General features: G+C 45.5%; 1 protein-coding gene across 1 annotated transcript in view; it reads left to right on the top strand.

Moving 5' to 3' along the window:
- LOC308459251 (ATP-dependent translocase ABCB1-like) overlaps nucleotides 1–23,293 on the top strand; it is a 56,064-nt gene that overhangs the window by 29,317 nt on the left and 3,454 nt on the right. The window contains 14 exon segments of the mRNA XM_080974385.1: nucleotides 3,097–3,267; nucleotides 6,371–6,532; nucleotides 7,241–7,414; nucleotides 8,544–8,690; nucleotides 10,317–10,421; nucleotides 12,108–12,185; nucleotides 12,954–13,037; nucleotides 14,452–14,655; nucleotides 15,107–15,207; nucleotides 17,172–17,312; nucleotides 18,091–18,247; nucleotides 20,359–20,556; nucleotides 22,078–22,284; nucleotides 22,490–22,636. Coding sequence (XP_080830511.1) covers nucleotides 3,097–3,267; nucleotides 6,371–6,532; nucleotides 7,241–7,414; nucleotides 8,544–8,690; nucleotides 10,317–10,421; nucleotides 12,108–12,185; nucleotides 12,954–13,037; nucleotides 14,452–14,655; nucleotides 15,107–15,207; nucleotides 17,172–17,312; nucleotides 18,091–18,247; nucleotides 20,359–20,556; nucleotides 22,078–22,284; nucleotides 22,490–22,636 — 2,076 coding nt within the window.

Below are 23,293 nucleotides of genomic sequence, written 5' to 3'. Positions count from 1 at the left end.
AGAGGACTCCTAGCAGCTCTCAGCACCTGTAACAGGCTACGGCTCCTAGAATTCTTTGGGGGCAGCCATGACTGTTTAAAACGATATGATACTGATTTAAATGTGTAATACCAATGAGGCCTGTGTGCTTTAGGGCTGCCACTACTGCTAGCAAGAGATTCACTAAAACAAGGCTTTTTAAAATATTAAAATCAGTTGTCAAAGTTTAAATACAGGCCTCATGTTTTAATCTATTTTTTTAAGTTCAATTGTTAGAAAGGGCAGTGGTTCAAGGGCATCCTGTAAAATGAGAGTTAGTTTATTTTCACCTTCCTGTGCATCTTGGCTATAAGGTCTATTTTCACACACATTATTATTATTTCTCTAAATATAGATGAACCTTCTTAGGCAAATAAACAACCCAAAAATGTTTCTTGAAATGCCTGGTGCTTGGTGCAAGTATTTTTCTAGCCACTGAACACGTGGTGTGTTTCAGCAAGCAAAACACACATAACACGCTTGTATATTTATTCAATTACCGTATTTTTCGGACTATAGGACGCACCGGCCCATAGGACGCACCTAGTTTTCAGGGGGGGAAATCAAGGGAAAAAAATATTATTTCCCCCCCCGCAGCTCTGGGAGCAGCGGACAGGCTGCACGCAGCCTGTCCGCTACTCCAAGACCTTCTCCCTGCTTTTGCGGGAGGTGGCGGAATTCCCCCACCTCCCGCAAAAGCCCACAGGAGCCCCGCGCGACTCCTGCGGGTTTTCGACCAGGAGGGAGAAGGGACTGAAACGGCCAGTCAGTCCCTTCTCCCTCCTCGGGGAAAAGCCCCCAAGAGCGGCGCGCTCTTTAAAGGGTGTGCGGCTCCTGCAGGCTTTTCTAGGAGGTGGGGGAATTCCCCCCCTCGTAGAAAAGCCAGCAGAAGCCGCGGAGCCCCTTTAAAGAGCACGAGGCTTTTGCGGGCTTTTGCGGGAGGTGGGGGAATTCCCCCATCTCCCGCAAAAGCCCAAAGGAGGGAGAAGGGACTGACTCGGCCAGTCAGTCCCTTCTCCCTCCTTGGGGAAAAGCCCTCAAGAGCCGCTTGCTCTTTAAAGGGTGTGCGGCTCCTGCGGGCTTTTCTAGGAGGTGGGGGAATTCCCCCACCTCCTAGAAAAGCCGCGGAGCCCCTTTAAAGAGCGCGCGGCTTTTGCCTGCTTTTGCGCGAGGTGGGGGAATTCCCCCATCTCCCGCAAAAGCCCAAAGGAGGGAGAAGGGACTGACTCGGCCAGTCAGTCCCTTCTCCCTCCTTGGGGAAAAGCCCCCAAGAGCCGCTTGCTCTTTAAAGGGTGTGCGGCTCCTGCGGGCTTTTCTAGGAGGTGGGGGAATTCCCCCACCTCCTAGAAAAGCCGCGGAGCCCCTTTAAAGAGCGCGCGGCTTTTGCCTGCTTTTGCGCGAGGTGGGGGAATTCCCCCATCTCCCGCAAAAGCCCAAAGGAGGGAGAAGGGACTGACTCGGCCAGTCAGTCCCTTCTCCCTCCTTGGGGAAAAGCCCCCAAGAGCCGCTTGCTCTTTAAAGGGTGTGCGGCTCCTGCGGGCTTTTCTAGGAGGTGGGGGAATTCCCCCACCTCCTAGAAAAGCCGCGGAGCCCCTTTAAAGAGCGCGCGGCTTTTGCCTGCTTTTGCGCGAGGTGGGGGAATTCCCCCATCTCCCGCAAAAGCCCAAAGGAAGGTTGGAGAGTAGCAGGAGGGCGTCGCGCGCCTTCCCGCTGCCCCCCATCCTCTGGGGCTGGCGATGGGGGAAGCGCTGCTTTCCCCACCGCCAGCCTCGAAGCCGGGTTGGAGGGTAGCGGCAAGGCGTCGCGCGCCTTCCCGCTGCCCCCCATCCTCTGGGGCTGGCGATGGGGGAAGCGCTGCTTTCCCCACCGCCAGCCTCGAAGCCGGGTTGGAGGGTAGCGGCAAGGCGTCGCGCGCCTTCCCGCTGCCCCCCATCCTCTGGGGCTGGCGATGGGGGAAGCGCTGCTTTCCCCACCGCCAGCCTCGAAGCCGGGTTGGAGGGTAGCGGCAAGGCGTCGCGCGCCTTCCCGCTGCCCCCCATCCTCTGGGGCTGGCGATGGGGGAAGCGCTGCTTTCCCCACCGCCAGCCTCGAAGCCGGGTTGGAGGGTAGCGGCAAGGCGTCGCGCGCCTTCCCGCTGCCCCCCATCCTCTGGGGCTGGCGATGGGGGAAGCGCTGCTTTCCCCACCGCCAGCCTCGAAGCCGGGTTGGAGGGTAGCGGCAAGGCGTCGCGCGCCTTCCCGCTGCCCCCCATCCTCTGGGGCTGGCGATGGGGGAAGCGCTGCTTTCCCCACCGCCAGCCTCGAAGCCGGGTTGGAGGGTAGCGGCAAGGCGTCGCGCCCCTTCCCGCTGCCCCCCATCCTCTGGGGCTGGCGATGGGGGAAGCGCTGCTTTCCCCACCGCCAGCCTCGAAGCCGGGTTGGAGGGTAGCGGCAAGGCGTCGCGCGCCTTCTCGCTGCCCCCCATCCTCTGGGGCTGGCGATGGGGGAAGCGCTGCTTTCCCCCACCGCCAGCCTCAAAGAGCAGACTCTCCTGGCTTCAGCGGAAGCAACGCGAAGCCTCCGGAGCGCAGGCTTCGGAGGCTTCGCATTGCTATCGCTGAAGCCGAGGAGTCTGCATTCGCTCCATAGGACGCACACACATTTCCCCTTCATTTTTGGAGGGGAAAAAGTGCGTCCTATGGTCCGAAAAATACGGTATTTAGACTAAATTTTCCAGGATGACTTAAGGTCTGTGCCTCAGAATTCCTAAGTAGAGATGACCTTCATGCAGGAAGGGGTGTGCAATGTCAGTGTGGACATGTGTGTGTGGAATAAACACATGTCCCCTCTTAGCCAGCCCTCTGCCAGTGGTGGGTGGAGCCAAAACATGAGTGGGTGTGACCAAAGTGGACATGCTGGCCACACGCACTCTTGCATTGGCTCCACCCACTATTAGCATGCAGTCCTCATCCCCAAGAGCTGGCCAAGAGAAAATGCCATCTGTGGGCCAAAAATTACTCCCTAACCCTGATATAATATATCAGGCCATAACACCATTTATTGGTTCTGAGCTGTTGCTGGGTTTTTTCCTGTTTTGCAGACATTTCACACTATGGTTGGAGAAAGAGGAGCCCAGCTAAGTGGAGGACAGAAGCAAAGGATAGCAATTGCCCGTGCTCTTGTCCGCAACCCCAAGATCCTGTTGCTGGATGAGGCTACGTCAGCTTTGGATACCGAAAGTGAAGCTGTGGTTCAGGCAGCATTGGACAAGGTCTGTTTCCCTGTGAAAACCTTGCATAGTAGAAAATGAATGGTTTACAAATAACTTAAGATGAATAACAGGTTTCATTATGAGAGCAGCGATCTCACTGCATGATGGGCCTTTCCTGCCTCTTTCTCTCCCACTGACGTGAAAGGGCAGCAAAGTTTCAGTCATTTGAACTTATTGTTGCATTTATACTGTTAGGGAGTACAGTGGTACCTTGGGTTACAGACGCTTCAGGTTACAGACTCTGCTAATGCAGAAATAGCACCTTGGGTTAAGAACTTTACCTCAGGATGAGAACAGAAATGGTGCACCAGCGGTGCAGTGGCAGCGGGAGGCCCTATTAGCTAAAGTGGTACCTCAGGTTAAGAACAGTTTCAGGTTAAGAACGGACTCCAGAACGAATTAAGTTCCTAACCCAAGGTACCACTGTATATGTATGGGAGGGGAGGGGTGAAGAACATGTTGTCGTGCTCCTTCTGGGGTAGTTTGTCCATCTTTGGTCCCCACCACTCAGCTCTCACCTGTGTCTCCCAGAAGCTGTCAACATGCCACAGCGACCACACCCCAGGAAATGGCTTTTGACTGGCCAGCTGAACCAGGTGATGGGTCTCAAACCCCTAGTGAGATAGGGACCTCCCCCTGCATGCAAAGAAAGGCTCTGACAGATTGAGTGGACAAGACCAATAGTGGGTCGATCATGCGGTTTCTTCATGTGCTATAGAGGGAAGTGAGGGGCAGATGGGAAAGTAGCCCGTCTAGGAGAAGGAAAACTCTGATCCTAACCCTCTGCTGCCTTGTGGCTATACTCATTGGCGAGAAAGGCTTTTGGAGTAAACCCATGCCTACTGCCTTGTGGGACATCTTCAGGAGAAGAAAAGGCTAAAAATTAAACACTGCACAAATCCAGAGTGGAGTCCCTTCTGGAGTCTCCCTACAGCCAAGCTGGTGTCAAACATATTGCTCTGATTACCTTTGGACCACATCAGCAAGGCTGAGGCAGGGGCTGGGCCTTGTCATTTGGGCAACCCAGGCTTGCACCTCAGAGAGGTCACTTCTGTGCTGCTAATCAGCAAAACCTATCTGGGAGCAGTTACAAGTTACTGGCCTCTGCACCACAGGAGGCACTGTGATTCTCCAGCCGTTTGACGTCACCCCTGGAGGCACACTCCCTCTTCTCTTAAGAAAGATGGATGCCAGCTGCTTGGGACATGGGATTTTCTGCCGCAGGAGCCAGCCTTGCACTTTGATTTGGAGGGTGGGCATTTGCCGCTGCACACCAGGCAGCAAAATCTGCCTTTGCCCAGCCCTACCTGAAGGTCAGGGAACCTCCATGAAGAGCCTGTGATGAGTTACAGCAGGGGACTGAAGTTGGAGGAGGGAATTGACAGAATGGAGGGGTCTTCCTCACGCCAGCCTCTCTATACAGGGCACTCTCTTGGATGCCAGCAAATACGCTTAAATGCATTTCAAAAACAGATACAGTGTTGTTTTAAAAGGGAGCTGCTTATAACGATCTGGTTGTCTTCTGTATGCATATTTCGGTTTAGGAGAGGCAATTAAAGCATGCCTCACTTGAAAGTGAAATCGAGAATATTGATTGTTTTGAAGGATGGATAGGTCACCATCCCAAAACAGAGCAGGTGTGTTGTAATCAATATTGACAGATCCCTATGGGAATTGCAGAGAAGCCCAGGAGTCGTTTCCAAAAAGCCTCTGTTCCTGCTTTTGTTTCTGGTGTTGAAAGCTAAAGGGGGACTGTGGGCGTGTGAGATAGGGATGGGAAGCGCTGGTGCAATATCTGGTTAATTAGTTACCTTCCCGGGGTTTCTATGGATTGTTCCTGGCTGTGAGGAATGTTAACTCAAATTAAAGATTAATGAGCAGGATAACCGGACGCCAAAAGGTTTTAGCACAAAAGTAATGTATGCTAAATAGTACACTAAAAAAAAAAGACTTTGAAAGCTGGCTAGGCGCAGCTAACCATCCTTTCACCTCTTCCTGGACCAGAACCAGAAAAGGCTTCAGGTCAAATCAGCTCAATGTCATGCAGTGCGTTACTGAATTACCTTGTGAAAGATCCAAATTCAGCTCCATTCCTGGGTGTGCCACTCTTTGGCTGTACTTGGGCTGATCAGTTGCTCTCTTGCTGAGTTCCTGTTGAGGTCAAATAAAGATAAAAATATTTTTGTGCACTGGAAGAGTTTGGCGCAAGTGGTTTTAAACGCAACAGGTGGTGCATCTGAGCGTGTGCAGACTACCTTTCTTCTGCTAATAAACCGGGAAGAGGGCAGAACTAAGCCATGATGACTGTGTGAGAGATCCTTAGAAACTGAAGAATCAAAGCTCGGTGATACAAAAGGTGTTGGATTCAATCCTCCTGCCTGGAACCCTGAAGAGTCACTACCAAACAGTGCAGAAGCCTTTTTCCTGCCAAGTGTCTCATCCCCACAGAGTTGATCTTTTGAGGACTGCATAGTGTTGGTGAATGGGGTCAGAGCCAAAAGTGGGTGGTGCTGGCTCCCCTTTCACCTCTCAGTATCTTTCTGCCACTGCCCTCTCTGAAACATACTTTCCCATCTTTGCTTTCCCTACTTGCTGCTTGTATGAAATTAGGACAATGCCTGCATGGCTCTAAGGCTGCGTTCCCTGTGATAGACTGTACTGGGGTAGAAAGCTTCCAGATGCTAGTCCATCCACGTACCAGTGGCACCAGGTTCCCTCCAAGATTGAGGGAGGGGGCTGGTGCGTGTGTTGTCATGTGTGCATCGCCTGATATCACACGTCTCCCGACACTGCACAGGCCAGTGCAGGTGCACCGGACCCCCTCAATATTGGGGTGGGGGGCTGGACCCCCTTCAAACAAATATTGAGTTGGTGTGCCTGCTGCATTCCGACTGCTTTTTCTTTGTAATTTTGAGCAAGGCCCATAGCTCAATGGCAGATCATCTTAGAGAGCTACTGCCATTAATAAGTGTAGACTGGGCTGCCCTTGATGGATTAAAGTCTCTGTGTAAGACAGCTTCTTATGTTCCTTTGCCAAGTTAATGAAAGCTGTAAAATGTGATGCAAAGACCAATGTTAACTGAATCTGAATACGTCTCTTTAGGCAAGGGAAGGTCGCACAACTATTGTAATCGCTCATCGGTTATCTACAGTCCGCAACGCAGACCTCATAGCTGCTTTTGAAGATGGCTCCATCACAGAGCAAGGGACACATAATGAGCTCATGGCAAAGAAAGGAGTTTATTTCAAACTTGTTAATATGCAGGTAGTGGTTCATTTCTTTTCTTTTCTCCCCTTTTGCCACGTTGGCATATAAGTCCTCTTGAACTGAGTTCTGTTCCTATTCCTCCCTGTGGCCCAACTCCACCCAACTCCACCAAGTCCTTTGGGAACTGATGCTGCAATGCAACCTCTTTTCCTATATGCACAGTCCTAGTGACTGTCTATGACTGTCTATATTTAAATAGTTTTACTTTTTATATATATAAAAAATCATATGTGTATTGCTGTTGTTTGTGGTGTTGTTACTTGCGCTGAGCCTTTGGGGGAAGGGCAAGTTAAAGGTCTAACTAATTAAATTTGAAAGTTGTGCCATTTGTAAACAAAAAACCAAAAAACCAAAAAACCAAAAAACCAAAAAACCAAAAAACCAAAAAACCAAACCGGACTTGATACAGGCACAAGTCATGTTTAATATATTGAGTTTTTATTGTTCTCAGTTCAGTGTATATACCATATTTTTCCGTTTATAAGACACCCCCATGTACAAGACGCCCCCTATTTTTGCGGCAACAACCAATCGGCAGTCCACCCTCGGCACTATCCGTGTATAAGATGCCCCCTAATTTTTGATATTATTTTTTAGGGAAAAAACCTAGTCTTATACACGGGAAAATACAGTAATTCTATAAACATTTCACACCAGCATTTTGAAATCCAAATCTCTTTCAAAACTTCTGCTCTCTTATTTCAGTCAATTGAAACTGAGGTTCAATCAGATGAAAATGAGCTCATTGATGGAAAAGGCATGTCAAAAGAGGCATTAAAAGACTTCTTTGCAAATGGAGTGCGACGGCGTTCGACCCGCAAGAGCTTGAAAAGGTCAGAAGAGCAGGACAAAGACCTTGAGGTCCAAACTGTTCAGCCTGTAAGTGTCTCGGCTTTAAATTGCAACAGTGCTAATTGTGCTTTGTGTGTACACCAAAGTCTGAACCACAGAGCCTAGGGCTTGCTGATCAGAAGGTTGGCAGTTCGAATCCCTGCGACAGGATGAGCTCCCGTTACTTGGTCCCAGCTCCTGCCCACATAGCAGTTTGAAAGCACGTCAAAGTGCAAGTAGATAAATAGGTACTGCTCCGGCGGGAAAGTAAATGGCGTTTCCGTGCACTGCTCTGGTTCACCAGAAGCGGCTTAGTCATGCTGGCCACATAACTTGGAAGCTGTCTGTGGACAAACGCCAGCTCCCTCGGCCCATAGAGCGAGATGAGTGCGTAACCCCAGAGTCGTCCGCAACTGGACCTAATGGACCTTTACCTTTACCTTTGTACACCAAGACATGTGCCAAGACTTGTTTTCAGGTCTGCATCTTCCTGTTCCTGGCTGATCTTATTTTCTTCTGCTTTTCTTATATGTTCCTCTATGCCGGCTCTTGCTCTGATGACCCCTTTGGTTTTCAGGGCTCGTCTCCTACCTTACCTGCATCCCCAGTAGTTTCTCCCCTCCATAAGAGTGGCTCTTGTTGTGGATACACCTGACAGCCTTGATTTGGTGGGGGGATCCCCAAAGTCTGAGCCTGGATGCTGAAGGATATGTGTCTGCGGTTCACACTTTACAAATTTGTTGAAGGAAACACATGCAGCAGCAAGCAGAATGTAAAATGTGTAACCGCTCTCAGTTAAAAGATCTTTCTCTCTCCTTTTTTGAGACTTTCCTTAGTGAAGACCCATCACAAAGTTTCTCTAGAGCCACTTTGGGTCCACCAGTTGATTTCTCTTCATTTAAGGGAAGGGTCATAATCCAGTGGTACAGGTTTTGTGTACAGAAAGTCTAATATGCAGGTTAAGAATGGGTGACAAGAATTAGCTCTGCCCAATACCCTGGAGAGACTGTGATAATTGAAATAGACAAAGGTCTACAGGGAGCAAACAGAACCATGGGCGTTTTCTAGATCAACACCATATTTCCTGTAAAAAGAAAAGCAACAAGTATAGAGAGTTTATGAATGGAGGCCAGAAAAGGGCAGAGAGCACTGCATAAAACATTATCCTGTGTTCTAGAATGAAAATTTGCCCTCAGTTTCATTTCTGAAGATCATGAAGTTGAATGTGTCCGAATGGCCTTACTTTTTGGTGGGAACGTTTTCTGCAATCATCAATGGAGCGTTGCAGCCTGCGTTTTCAGTCATATTCTCTGAAATCATAGGGGTGAGTATATAGTAAGTTCTGTCTCTGACATCCATTCCAAAACTACATTTAAATGTAGAAAACATTCAGGCCAGAATTGAGCCTTCAATAGAGAATTTGCATTGAGAAACTTGGATCTGTGTAGAGGGAAGATTAGGGGGCAGTTCTTCTATAGCAGAATGTAGGTGAATGTTAGTTGATGGTATGGATGATGGTGAATTTCAATTCAGTTGGAAAGGTGCCTGATTTGCAGTTTCGGAAACAACACAAGGACTGAAATGCAACCATCCTTTGAAATTCACACATCTCTGAAATTTGGAATGCAACGTTGCAGCCAAGTAATGTGTACAAAAATGCATTTGGTAGGATAAGGTATGCCTAAAAATGCACATGTCTGTGAAATGAGTTTATTAGGCAAAATTGTATACAGATGTGGGATTATTAGGGGAAATTCACACTAAAATGCTGATGATTTTTCATGAGGACTTGAAAAATCAACACCCACAAAATTATGTGGAAATGTGGATAACTAAAATTAAGATTGGAGGAATCAAAAACTGAGAGAAACCAAACCCGACAGATTTTCCCATTCTCAATTGGGGATTACTTTCACAGAATGCAATACGTAGTGCTTGCTCTTAGGCACTTCAATGTCCCCATGGAGATTTACATACTACAGTCATACCTTGGGTTACAGGCGCTTCAGGTTGCGTTTTTTCAGGTTACGCACGCGCCGAAACCCGGAAGTACCAGAAGTTTCGGCAGTACCGGGTTTCGGCAGTTGCACATGCACAGAAGCGCTAAATCGCACTTTGCGCATGCACAGAAGCGCTGAATCGAAACCCACGCATGCGCAGACGCGCTACTGAGGGATGCAAACGCTGCGGGTTGCGAATGTGCCTCCTGCACGGATCACGTTCATAACCTGAGTGTCCACTGTACTCCTGTATTACTGAGCAAATGATTGCTCCTACCTTTTTGAACCTGTTCATAAAAATATTTCCAAACTGCCTTTTGGCCCTAACAGCCCACCCCCGCAAGTCAGTGTACCCAAAATATGTGTGTTAAACTGCCTTCAGACCAAATGTTTCCTCATTTATTTAGGCAAGCTCAGAATTGGCCTTCTCACTCAAAATGAACTCAGTTTCTTGAACATCATTGGAACCTGCTCTTAACTGCCCATGTTTTGAAAGTGGCTTGCCAGTCTTTGCTCATGACTACTATTATAGAGTCTAATAACAATGGCAAATGCAGACTTGGAAGTCACAAATATACAGTTTCTCCAATGGCCCAATAACAGGAAACCTCCTTCTGGGAGCAAGAATTGATGTATTTTTTAGTTACATATTTTCAATGTATGTCTGTCTTGTACTATTATATAGCCTCAGGAGAAACATTGCAGCACAATGCAAAGAAAATCTAAGTGAGCAATATCTACGCAGAACATTGTTTTTAGGGTTATTGATATGTACCAGCTAATTAATAACCGATAAGCAGTAATTCATCTGTTTAGAGATATATATGATTTTACTTTTTATATTGCATATTTTATACTTAAGAGAATGAGTTTCAGTACAAGTAAGCAAGGTGAAGTATTTAGAGATAAGTTAATGAAAGAAAATTAACACTGAGATTACTGTTCCATAGATTTTTACACTGAATGATCCAGTCATAGTACGAGAAAAGAGCAATATGTATTCATTGCTATTCTTAGCCCTTGGGGCTATATCCTTTGTAACATTTTTCCTTCAGGTAAGTTGCATTTGCTTTGTTCTTAATGTTTCTGGCCAGATCCTGAAAGTATTCAGAAACTCACAGAACTATTGTTTGTTTTTGTTTTGAAGAGGTGACATTACTTTTAATCCAAAGAATTTAGATTAATTTTTGAAGAAGGACCAACATAGTGTATTTAATTCTAGAGGATTATTTAGTTCCTTTGTGTGCAGAACTATATCAGACATCTTTCAAATTCACAAGGATCACTGTAGCAAATTTGAATTGACAGATGTGCAGAATATTGATTTGCTGTTGAAATTGCAAAACTGCAAATAAGGCAAAATATTTGAACGCAACAATGTTTTAGGTGTGCCCGGCATAAGCTTTCCATCAAAATATCCACAATTACATCATAAACATATTGGAAAACAAAACAAGTTATTAATGTCAGAAGCCTTGGTCTTAATACATTGACCTGAGAGCTTCATCATATATCCTGTAAATTCTATTTAGACCCTGAATACAGAACAGTTCTTCTAACTACAGAATAAGGCCCATACACTTGTCATGGGATACTTCTGGCATTTCCAGCAAGAGTCAGTAATTTGAGTCTTGAATCTCAAATTCAGTACTGGAAAAACATTCTTGTAGTATTATCATAAACTGATGCAATGCTTGTGTGGCTCAAAGAAAATAGATATTTTGCTTTTGGAAAACATTGTGCTTGGCTGTCATGCCAGTACAACTTATTTTGAATTATTCTGCCCATATTATACATTGTTGTGATTTCCTTCCTGTTATAAGAAAGCAATATCCGCTTGAGCCATACGGCTCCAGTAGTTTCAGCGAATGGCATGCTCGGAGAATTTTGCAGCCTAGTGCCCCATTGCAGCCCATTCAGGAACTCAGATCAAGATCAGAGGAGTAGAGACTGAAGTGGGGAAGGAGCTAAACACCAAACCTGTTGATCCCTCTGGCAGGATGAGTGTTTTCTCCCAATGCCTTATTGTTTTTGTTAAGTTGGGGGCGAACATATCAGACGACACAGCAATTCTTCCAAAGCAGCTCTTTATTTGTAAGCTGGAACAGAACTGAACTGAGGAGCGCAGTCAGCCTGCTTATATAGAGCTCCAGAACAATTGTAACTGTTGCAGCTTTCTAAAACTATCCAATCACTGAATGTCACTTTCGATCCTTCATTTGCATACAAACTATCCAATCACTGAACATCACTTTCGATCCTTCATTTGCATAACTATCTACAGTATCCCCCTGCTGGCCCAGGGTGAGAACTTCAGTACATAACAGCTCTCATACGGAATGCAAAGTAGCTAAGTTGCTTGTACTCTGGTTTGCTTACATACATACATACATACATACATAATGTTATTTGTATGCCACCTTTCCATTGTTAAAACCATGCTCAAGGTGGCTTACGACATGAAAAAATACATAATTGCAAACATAACAAAAGTAGTCATAAATAATAAAACATCCAAAAGGACACAACCAAATAAAAAAAAATATGTTTTTATATATGCTGTAAGCTGCCCAGAGTGGCTGGGGCAACCCAGTCAGATGGGCGGGGTACAAATGTTGTTGTTGTTGTTGTTGTTGTTGTTGTTGTTGTATTATTAAATCATAATAAGGTATAAAATAAAGATACAAAAAAGAATATCAAAACTGGCAGCATCCAATTATGCAGGAAACCTTCTCTTTCAGGGTTTCACCTTTGGCAGAGCTGGAGAGATCCTTACATTGAAGCTTCGCTACATGGGATTCCAAGCAATGCTTAGACAGGTATTCTAAGGGAGAGATTTGTTTGCTTTATTGAGCTAGCGCAGGATAAAAACTGATTTCAGTTTTTATCCTCTCGCTAGCCCAATAAACGGGTTGCAATATTGAACTGTGCCATCACCCCTTCCAACATTGCAATAAACCAATAATCCACGGCAAGTTTGGGAAATATGTGGCCCTTCGGGTGTCGCCGAGCTGCAGTTCCCATCAGCCCTAGTAATATGGTCAGGGATAATGGGAGTTGTAGTTCAGCAATATCTGGAGGGCAAAAGGTTCCCCACACCTGATCTACAGTTCACATCCAAGAAAATCACCCAAGTAGTTCCTTTCATCTGGGAGGGGGTTGAGTTGTGTTCCTTGAACAGCAACTTTCTTCAGTGGTAAATTGCATTTGAAAGTGTCAAAACTAAGAAGTCTATATGGCATGGAGATCTGATGTTCAAAGAAAAAAATTACCCATACAACCCCTTAATTAGTTGTATTACTCTCAGCCAACATGTTTGGAAACCTCTGAGCTCAGAAACCACAAGAGCGTGATTGACCCAATCTGTCTATTTAGATGCGGGGGGGGGGGAGAAATCTGTTGACTTCGCTGGGTTTTAGGAATTAGTTACTTGGTGCAAGACTACAACTCTACAAATGAATAATGACCCTAATTAAATATATTTTAAAATATCTTGCCCTCCAGAATCTGAACAGCAAAAACTGGATTTGCAATGCTATTGTAGCCAGGATTGTGTTGGTATCTTAAAATGTATTGTGTATTTCTAGGACATTGCTTGGTTTGATGACCCTAAAAACAACACTGGAGCGTTGACTACAAGACTTGCTCTTGATGCTTCTGAAGTAAAAGGTGTAAGTAATACTCATCTGTACCCTTCCCCCAATTCTCATTCTCTTGATGATTCTACGTAGTTGTGTTGTAGGCTATCCAGTGCAACTCTCACGCCTGAGTTCCACATGCTAACTAAGTTTGTACGTGGCACTAAGCCATATTTTAGTCATTTCCAGTTGTGTATTTCAAAGACACTGCCAGCGAGAGATGACTAAAGCGAGAGGCTTAAATAGGCTGCACTCAAAGGCAACTTGGTTGGGTTCTTGCGCAGTTGGAAAGTTTATCAATAACTGTGAAGTAGTTTTGCAGAAACCCTAGACACAGGCATCACTTCTGAGATGTTGAACTTGACTTAGAGTTGGGTGGGCTGTCCAGTTCTAGCAAAGCTCTTGAGGGAAGCAGGGGAACAATACGAGAACATACCCTGGACAGCTCCAAAGTGGCCCTTCTGGCGGAAGCTTTCTTTTCCTAAGGCAGCTACAGAAAACTCTCTGTGATTGGGGATATAATAGTATTGCAGGGACACATTCTCTGAGTTAGAGAAGGATAGCAGGACTGTGTCCTCCAGATGAATAAGGAAGGGTGATGAATAAGTGCCTGGCAGTTCTCTTCCCCCACCCCCAACAAGGAAGTAGCCTGAATCTCACTCTCCTCGGAGTATTCCTCTTCTCGCTTCAACCCCCATTGGCTCCAGCCAGCATGACCAGTGATCAAAGATGATGGGAGGTGTAATTTAACAACATATGGAGGTTCCTAGGTTTTCCATCGCTGATTTAGAGAAACCAGCTTCTGCCAAGTTTCTCCACTCACCTCTTGCTTCTAGGTCAAAGTTTCGGAAACAAAATTTTTGCCACATGCTTCCTTAGCCCTTCACAGAGCAATGCATAGTTTCAGAGGCAGCACTGAAGGGTATGATGAAGCCTTTGGATGAGAGATACTATGGGGTTTCTGTAATATTTACTTAACTTATTTACTCCATTTATATGCTTTCTCCAAGAAGCTCAGGGCAGCATACATGGTTTCCCACCCTCCCTCCCACCCACCATTTTATCCTCCCAAAAGCCCTGTGAGGTAGGTTAGTCTGAGATACAGTGTGTGGCTCAAGGTTTTGTTACAAATATACAAACAGACTATTTTGGAGACAGTGGGCGGCAAATATTCTAACCTTGCATCAGATTGTCAGAACAACTTTCTGTACCCAAAGATACTTCGTCTTCAGTAAGTGTGCAGCAATTTGCCCTACATTCTCCCTCTGTTCCATTCTTCTCAATGGAAAAAACCTGTTGTACTGTTCTGCCTTGTCCTACTAGCTGAGGAATGGCATGTTCACAAACTCTGAGAGGCGTTGTACTCCAAAGGCCACAGAGAGATGTTCAGCTATCAGGAACCCCCCCCCCCCAATTAATACATTTTGTTTTCCCCTCCTTCATTTAGGCTACAGGGGCCAGGCTAGGCATGCTTGCCCAAAACATTGCTAACCTTGGGACAGGAATAATTATATCATTGGTGTATGGCTGGCAGCTGACCCTCGTCATCCTGGCTGTTGTGCCACTCGTTGCCATTGGAGGACTCATTGAAATGAGAATGTTGGCTGGACATGCCAGGAAAGATAAGAAGGAACTTGAAGGTGCAGGGAAGGTAAGTATCTGCTAAACCATTCCCTCTGACAGCAAACACAGCTGGTTGAGTGCCACCAGAATTAGAACCAAAACAGGGGTGCTGAGAAACAAGAGGATGGTGTCTGACCTTCATGAGACTGAAAACCAAAGAAGAGGCAGAAAGAAAGTGAGAGGATCCTGCACTTTCCATACCCTCTCCCTTCTGCAGGGATCAGAGTGCCATTTTGAGCAAAGAGAAGATGTCCCGCTATAGTAGACTTATTGGGCTGTGACTGGTTCTTGGAAACAATTATGCACTGGTGCCTGTAACTGCTCCTGGAAGATCAGCCTGGAGCACTTTAGAATCAGTGGAGAGCCACCCTGTAAGAGTGTGCTGGTGTTTTGCTCTTTAGAGCTCTTTCCTCAAGAAAAGTCATACTTGGGGAAACTTGTTGCTTTCCCACTAGCCAGTGTGTTTCTCTCTCTTACAGATTGCAACAGAAGCAATAGGGAATATCCGAACGGTTGTTTCCCTTACTCAGGAAATAAAATTTGAACAAAAGTATGGAGACAGTCTGCAAGGACCATACAGGTAACAGACAGGGAACGTTTTGATCATCTCTTGAAATGACATGCCTAGGATGTTGCTGTTAAGTCTTCATCCAACTTCTTAATTCTCAGGACAATTACTTCTCAAGTTTGAGCCAGACTTACACTGCAGTCCTAACCATGCCTTCTCGGAAGTTAGTCCTGTTGAATATGGTGGGGCTTAAAGGTAAAGGTAAAGGTACCCCTGCCCGTACGGGCCAGTCTTGACAGACTCTAGGGTTGTGCGCTCATCTCACTCTATAGGCCGGGAGCCAGCGCTGTCCGGAGACACTTCCGGGTCACGTGGCCAGCGTGACAAGCTGCATCTGGCGAGCCAGCGCAGCACACAGAACGCTGTTTACCTTCCCGCTGGTAAGCGGTCCCTATTTATCTACTTGCACCTGGGGGTGCTTTTGAACTGCTAGGTTGGCAGGCGCTGGGACCGAATGGCGGGAGCGCACCCCGCCGCGGGGATTCGAACCGCCGACCATGCGATCGGCAAGTCCTAGGCACTGAGGTTTTACCCAGAGCTTCCAAGCAAAATGGTTTAGGTTGCAGTCTTAGTCATGCCTAAGAGCTCATTCACTCTTCTCTAAGTATGACTCAGCCTGGATCCAATCCCAAATGTTTTGTCATGAGTTCCTTCTGGTGGCTTGTTCAAGTGGTGCCCAAGCAGTCTTGCCTTTGCCTCTCAGGTGCTACCCTTGAGAAATACAGCTGCCCATTTGGTGCAAGGGAAGGGTTGCTGAAACTGCTCTCAGAGTTATGAGCAATCTCGTCAAATTGTATAGAACCTACTCAGGTCTTGTACAGTTTTTGGAGATACAGTCTTCCTAAGGCAGATGCATTTTAGAGCTCCTGGTTGTGCCTTGGAACAAAGACTTTTTGGATATCTGTTACAAAGAAAATTAAGACAATCGCAGGATCTGAACGGCCATTTGTCCAAATAATTATATATTGTTAAAATCTTATTCAAATCATTGTTTTATTATAAGATACTGAACTACTAATTCAATTCTTAACTGCTGCTTGCATAGCTTTAAGCTTCAAATGAAAAAAAGAAAACCTCTGCTACTCTGGATGAATGGCTTTTAAGAGTGGCCCTCCAGACCTCTCTGCCTGGCCCTTGGAACTCTCTGAGGCCACACCTTCTCTCTGCAAGCCACACCTCTCACTGGTCCTGTTTTGCCTCTGATGCAGCCTTGCCTGGCTGCAAGGTGTCCTTGAATCTGATAATACTATAGGAAGAAAACGTTTACATTTATTGCTTTACCTTCACTGGCATATGGTCTCTGGAAATTTGCCCAGAACCCAGAAAAAGGTTCCCCACCACTGGTGTCATTAGTTCTGAGACTGGCAAACATCCAGAGCTAAATTTCAGAGTCCTGGGCAAGATTTACAAGTTATATTGAACCCATAGCTACTCTTCAAGTCCATAGTATCAAGGACAACTTACCTATATTTGCATGCCAGTTCTGTGCATATTCCTGCCTCCCCTTCCAGCAGCAACCAATGATGTGATCTGTGGGAAATGTGAGTGGCAGGTAGGTGGTTGCACTGCAGCAGGGATATCATCTAGCTGGCCTTATGGCTCTTTCATAAGAGAGCCAGCGTGGTGTAGTGGTTAAGAGCAGTGGACTTGTAATCTGGTGAACTGGGTTCGATTCCCTGCTCCTCCACATGCAGCTGCTGGGTGACCTTGGGCTACTCACAGTTCTCTGAAGTCTCTCAGCCCCACTCACCTCACAGAATGTTTGTTGTGGGGGAGGAAGGGAAAGGAGATTGTTAGCCGCTATGAGACTCCTTCGGGTAGTGATAAAGCGGGATATCAAATCCAAACTCTTCTCTTCTTCTTCATATTATAGGCTGTTGCATCTCATACAGAGCTTCCCATGTTTTATATTGAGACGGCCGTAATGTGTGAATCAACACACAAATAAGCAAAACATCCTTCATCTCTTGTTACAGGAATTCCTTAAAGAAAGCGCATATCCACGGACTAACTTATGGCGTTTCCCAAGGCATAATGTACTTCACCTACGCCGCTTGTTTTCAATTTGGTGCCTTCCTTGTGGAAGGGAGATACATGGATTCTAAGAACGTTTTCTTGTAAGATCTCTGCTGCTTTTCTTTTTTTTATTGGGGTTTAAAAGAAACAAACTATCATGAAATCAGCAGTAATATAGGTGTGGATTTTCCTGCATTTTACGAGGGGTTGAGGTTGCTTTCTCAGCTGATATACGGGCTGGATCAGGCTGGATCTATCTCCTAAATTGAAGCTGTGCAATTGATGGAGGAGAACTCACGCCTCCCCAGACAAAACTGGCCTGTTGGGTGTTCACATGTGGGCTCTATGCACTTAAAATCCAATGGCCCTGGACCTGAAATGCATACTCTGTACCCCAAGCCAATATGGGAATTAATGGTTTCTTTGGAGGTCCACATGCTGGGTTTTACATATGTATGTCAGATTACTGGCCCGTTAGGCCAGGGGTGGCCAACCTGTGGACCTCTAGATTGTTGGACTCCAATTCCCATCAGCCCCAGCCATCATGGCCAACAGTCTGGGACAATTTGTAATCTCTCATCATCTAGAGGGTCATGGGTTAGGCACCTAATCTGGTGTAAAATTGTCTATTTTGACTTGCAAAGACTCCCTGGGGTCTTAGGCAGAGGACTTTCACATCACCTGCTATCTACGTCTTCTAATGGGAAGTGCCGATAGTTGAACCTAGGACAAATGCATTGGTAAAGGGGCAAAGTCTTGTTCCCCTTGTTGCATGTAACCTTCATCAGAGAGATCAAAATAAATGCATTACAAAAATGGAAGCAGGGTAAAATTTTAAAACTGTTATTATTAGTAGTAAAAAATTGTTTGCACTTCTAGGGTATTCTCATGCATTGTCTTCGGTGCCATGGCGCTAGGACAGACAGCTTCATTTACACCAGACTATGCCAAAGCGAAGATATCTGCAGCTCACATGTTCCAGCTGTTTGAGACTGTACCCTTAATAGACAATTACAGTGTTGAAGGACACAAGCCTGTAAGTTGATCCCTGGGCATTTTTATATTAAAGGTAAAGGGTAAATGGACCCCTGACCATTAGGTCCAGTTGTGGCCAACTCTGGGGTTGCAGCACTCATCTCGTTTTATTGGCTGAGGGAGCCGGTGTACAGCTTCCGGGTCATGTGGCCAGCATGACTAAGCCGCTTCTGGCAGCGCACGGAAACGCCGTTTACCTTCCCGCCGGAGCAGTACCTATTATCTACTTGCACTTTGACATGCTTTCGAACTGCTAGGTTGGCAGGAGCAGGGACCAAGCAACAGGAGCTCACCCTGTTGCGGGGATTCGAACTGCTGACCTTCTGATCAGCAAGTCCTAGGCTCTGTGGTTTAACCCACAGCGACACCCGCGTCCCTATTTTTATATTACCTTCCAACAAAACACAGAAAAAGTTTCAGCACTTGAGTTTGTTTCCTTCTGGGTTTGAAGCTTATGAGCAATTCATTGATGGATCCAGAGAATTTGAATTTGTGCCATTTTCTTCCTATTGATGTAATCTTAACACATTTCCATCGTCCTTCTCTGTTTAAATTATATATAGGCTTTGTTCATGGTCCAAGCTCAGATGCAGTTTTTAATGGGCATGCTGGAGACATAGGGGCCTTCAGTGCTGAGTCAGTTACTGTATTTTATTGACTGATTGATTTAAAAGCACTTCTAAACCACACAACATTTTAAAAATCTCTGAGCGGGGTACACTATGTATGATACAGCAACAGTATCCATTAAAATGAAAATACAACATGATGCCAATGAAACAACAATATAAAACCATATAAAAGTAAATATGACAGAAATTCAGGAAATTCATTCACATAAATCAGGGTCCATTCTTAAGAATCAAGGAAAGCCTGGGCAAAAAATTAAGTCTTTATAAGATGCCTGAAACCACTGATGGTTGATGCTTCGTGCATGGCAGAGGGAGGGGCATTTTGCAGTACGGGGGTAATAGCAAAAAACGCCTGTTCTCAGGTCATCGCCCAATTATATTTTGGAGAGTGTGGTACCATTTCCCCAGATGATCTAGGTGATCTTACTGGTCTCTGCCAGTACAGGCCATCTTTCAGGTAGCCTGGTCTACATTGATTCAGAACTTTATATGGTAAGAACAATACCTTGGACATGGCCCAGTAGCTGATTGACAGCTAGTGTAGTTCCCACAGCACAGGTGCAATAGATGTACCTCCAGGTGCTCTGCTCAACAACCTAAGCCACAACATTATGGACCAACCCAGTGCATTACAGTAGTCTAATCATGAGGTTACTGATGCATGAATCAACAGTGTCTAAGCTACCCTTGTCCACAAGCTTGTGAATCTATACCATACTCCAAGCAATGCCCACTGTAGTCTTGGATGGCCGCTACAACAAAGTGCCGTATACAGACTTTGTATTTGCAGTCAACTGCAGGGGGAAGACATCACTCATTATATAGAGGCCCAAGAGATCACTTTCTGAAACATTTGTTCACACAAGCAAGCAAATACACCCAGGCAGAAATGGTCCAATTTCTTTTGAGTGACAATAATAGCTTTGTAACACAGAGAGAGTGGCCCTTTATGCAATGGCTGCAAAAAAAAAAAAAAAATTATTAAAAAAAACAGGAAACATGAGTAAGATGATTCCGAGGTATAATCTGAAATTAAACTGGATTTGAGTTAGTTGGTTCTCTGGTAACTTCTCTTTTATGTCTTGGATGTTATAGATGTATGAGCCGTATTGTTTTATTGGTGCTATGGGTTTGTCATGGCCTTTAGTGAGAACAATAAACTTATATCATTTAGTTTAAAAGCACAGTTCCCATACTGTACTTGTCCTTCGGCCACCCATCTTCTTGCAGGGAGTCAGCCCTCAATCCCAATTACTCCTATAAAACACTCAGATTTCCAATTTTCAAAACCATGTGAGATGCAGAGATGGAGCTGTACTTTCTCATAACATCAAGGGGATGTTGCAAATTCCTCTGTGTCCGCCTCAGTTCCACCCCTTCATCCAACAATTATTGGCATGTCCAGTCCACTAGGTGCTAACATGGAATTGCTCGGCCATTTTTTCCTGTAACAGGCAGGTCTTGTTTATTATCATTCCAGGACGACTTTGGCGGCAATGTCGCATTTAAGCAAGTAGCCTTCAACTATCCTACCCGGCCTGATGTCTCGGTACTCCAAGGACTGAGTGTGGCAGTAGAGAAGGGGCAGACCTTGGCTCTCGTAGGAAGCAGCGGCTGTGGAAAGAGCACTCTGGTCCAGTTGCTTGAAAGATTCTACGACCCCCTCAGTGGAGAAGTGGTAAATTACTCGGCTGAGTTTTCCGCACAATTTGAACGCAGAATATATTATGTAACACTCGTTCTCATCAATTTCATACCAAGGATGCACCTTTTCACTTGCAAAATGGGGCAAAGTTTGGGGCTGCATACAAACCATACATTGGAGGTACATGAGAACTGTAGTTTGTGAAGGGTGCTGGGAATTGTAACTCGGTGAGGGAGTAAACTACGGTTCCCAGGATTGTTTGCGGAAGCTTTGACTGTTAAAGTGATATGAGTGTTTTAAAATGTATGGTGTGTATGTGACCTATCTGTGAAATATTTCTAATGCATTAACACACTGCACGGTGCTCTAAATGCATAGTAGTAGTAGTAATAAAATAATAATAATAATAACAACAACAACAAGAATAATAATAATAATAATAATAAATTATTTATACCTCGCCCTCCCTGGCCAGAGCCGGGTTCAGGGCAGCTAACACCAGTAAAATTACAGTAGAAACATAATGGAGGGGGAAACCAATTTTAAAAACAGGTTAAAATGCAATTTAAAATGCAGCCTCATTTTAAAAGTAGCTCATAGATCAAAACCATAAGGGGAGGGAAATATAAGGGTCAGACTGAGTCCAAACCAAAGGCCAGGCGGAACAGCTCTGTCTTGCAGGCCCTGCGGAATGATGTCAAGTCCCGCAGGGCCCTAGTCTCTTGTGACAGAGTGTTCCACCAAGTCGGGGCCAGTACTGAAAAGGCCCTGGCCCTAGTTGAGACCAATTTAACCACCTTATGACTTGGGACCTCCAAAATGTTGTCATTTGTGGACCTTAAGGTCCTCCACAGGGCATACCGCCAGCATTTTTTAGACAGATGTTCTGCCTACCTGTTTTCATTTTTGGATTGACATATTTTTTTCTGTTACAAAAAGCAGGCAGCTCTCTCTGAATCTGGGCTGAGAGTTAGGCAGTCACCTCTACTCTGCAATGGCTCCTCAGTCTCTCTGCTCCTCCTCCAGGCTGCAGCCGGTACTGCAAAAAGCAGTTTCAACCCTGCTTGGAACTCTCATGTCACTTGTCGTTGGACCCAGAGAGAATGATTTGCTTTAGGTGGGGTTGTAACCTGTGTCCCCCACCCCACCCCACCCCCGAGACTGTAGGACAACTCCCATCAGGCCCAGACAACATGGTCAATGGTCAGGGATGATGCAGGCTGCAGTTTAACAGTATCTGAAGAGCCAAAGGTTTCCTAATCACTGACCTACTGCCATCTGGTGAATTCCATGACAAGATGATATTTAAACCATGGCTTTCCTGGTTCAAAGGTTGTATAATCCTGCTTACCTGAATGAGCAGACATGGTTAGGACTGCAGCCTAAGTCTTACCTAAACTCTCAAGTTTTCATACGTCATCAAAATGAATTGGAATAGTGCTTGAAACATCAGACAGTACTTTTAAACAACTTGTTAACTGCGCACTATGCGTAACAGAAATGTTCATTAACAGTACCCTGCTTCATAAAACTGACCAAGTCTTCTTTTTCCAGCTACTGGATGGCAACGGTGCAACGCAGTTAAATGTCCAGTGGCTGCGATCCCAGATTGGAATTGTCTCCCAAGAACCGGTCCTGTTTGACTGCACTATTGCAGAGAACATTGCCTATGGAGATAACAGCAGAGAGGTGTCCTTTGATGAGATCGTTGAAGTAGCCAAAGCAGCCAACATCCATGCCTTCATTGATAGCTTACCAGATGTAAGTGCATAAGAACATAAGACGAGCCTGCTGCATGTATGTACATACACACTCACACTTCGGAAATGTTGATTGGAGAACTAGGAACAAAAAATAAAACTAAAGTCCTATTATGTTGCTGGTATATCTAATGGGGCTGAGATAGATAGAAGTATAATGTTAATATAAACCTGTCTTTATTGGATTGTCTATTTTTTGCACATAGAAATACAACACTCCTGTAGGTGACAAAGGGACTCAGCTCTCTGGGGGTCAAAAACAGCGCATTGCTATTGCTCGTGCTCTCATCCGCCAGCCAAGAATTCTGCTACTGGATGAAGCAACCTCTGCACTTGATACTGAAAGTGAAAAGGTAAATGTTTGTAATTATTGGGTGCATTAAAGGCATGGGTTGCTAGTCATCATGGTTTCACTTTATAGCATACCCGGGTCTGCTCTGCAACAGTTCTATCCTAACTGGGCGGGTGGACAATAGTTATTTGTATAGTAGCACTTTGAAGTATTCAAAGTGTCTTGCATATTGTCATGCTGGCAACAAGCCTGCAAGCTAAGTTAGCATTATCTCCTATAGCAGAGGCGGGCAATTGGGAGGGACATCACCTTGCTTAAGGCCAAATTTATAGCTCAGCCTCTTAACCTGTATGTTACACCACCTCAGTTGTGGCTACCTAAGAACTGCCAACCTAGAAGTTCAAAAGCAAACTGCAAGTAGATAAGTAGGTACCATTCTGGTGGGAAGGTAAATGGCATTTCCGTGCGCTGTTCTGTTCGCCAGAAGCAGCTTAGTCATGCTGGCCACATGACCCGGAAGCTGTATGCCGGCTCCCTATGCCAATAAAGCAAGATGAGTGCTGCAACCCCAGAGTCGTCCGCGACAGGACCTAATGGTCAAGGGTCCCTTTACCTTTAAGAACTAGAGAGGGGCTAGCAGGCCAATACCCTGGGCAGTTGGCATTTGGTTGGCATCTGTCTCTCTCGGAAGACAATGGAGGAGTGTGCCTTTGGGAGT

This window comes from Podarcis pityusensis (assembly GCF_964106645.2).
Source record: "Podarcis pityusensis genome assembly, chromosome: 12".
NCBI classification, from domain to species: Eukaryota; Metazoa; Chordata; class Lepidosauria; order Squamata; family Lacertidae; genus Podarcis; species Podarcis pityusensis.
This window is presented reverse-complemented; position numbering and strand designations above follow the sequence as displayed.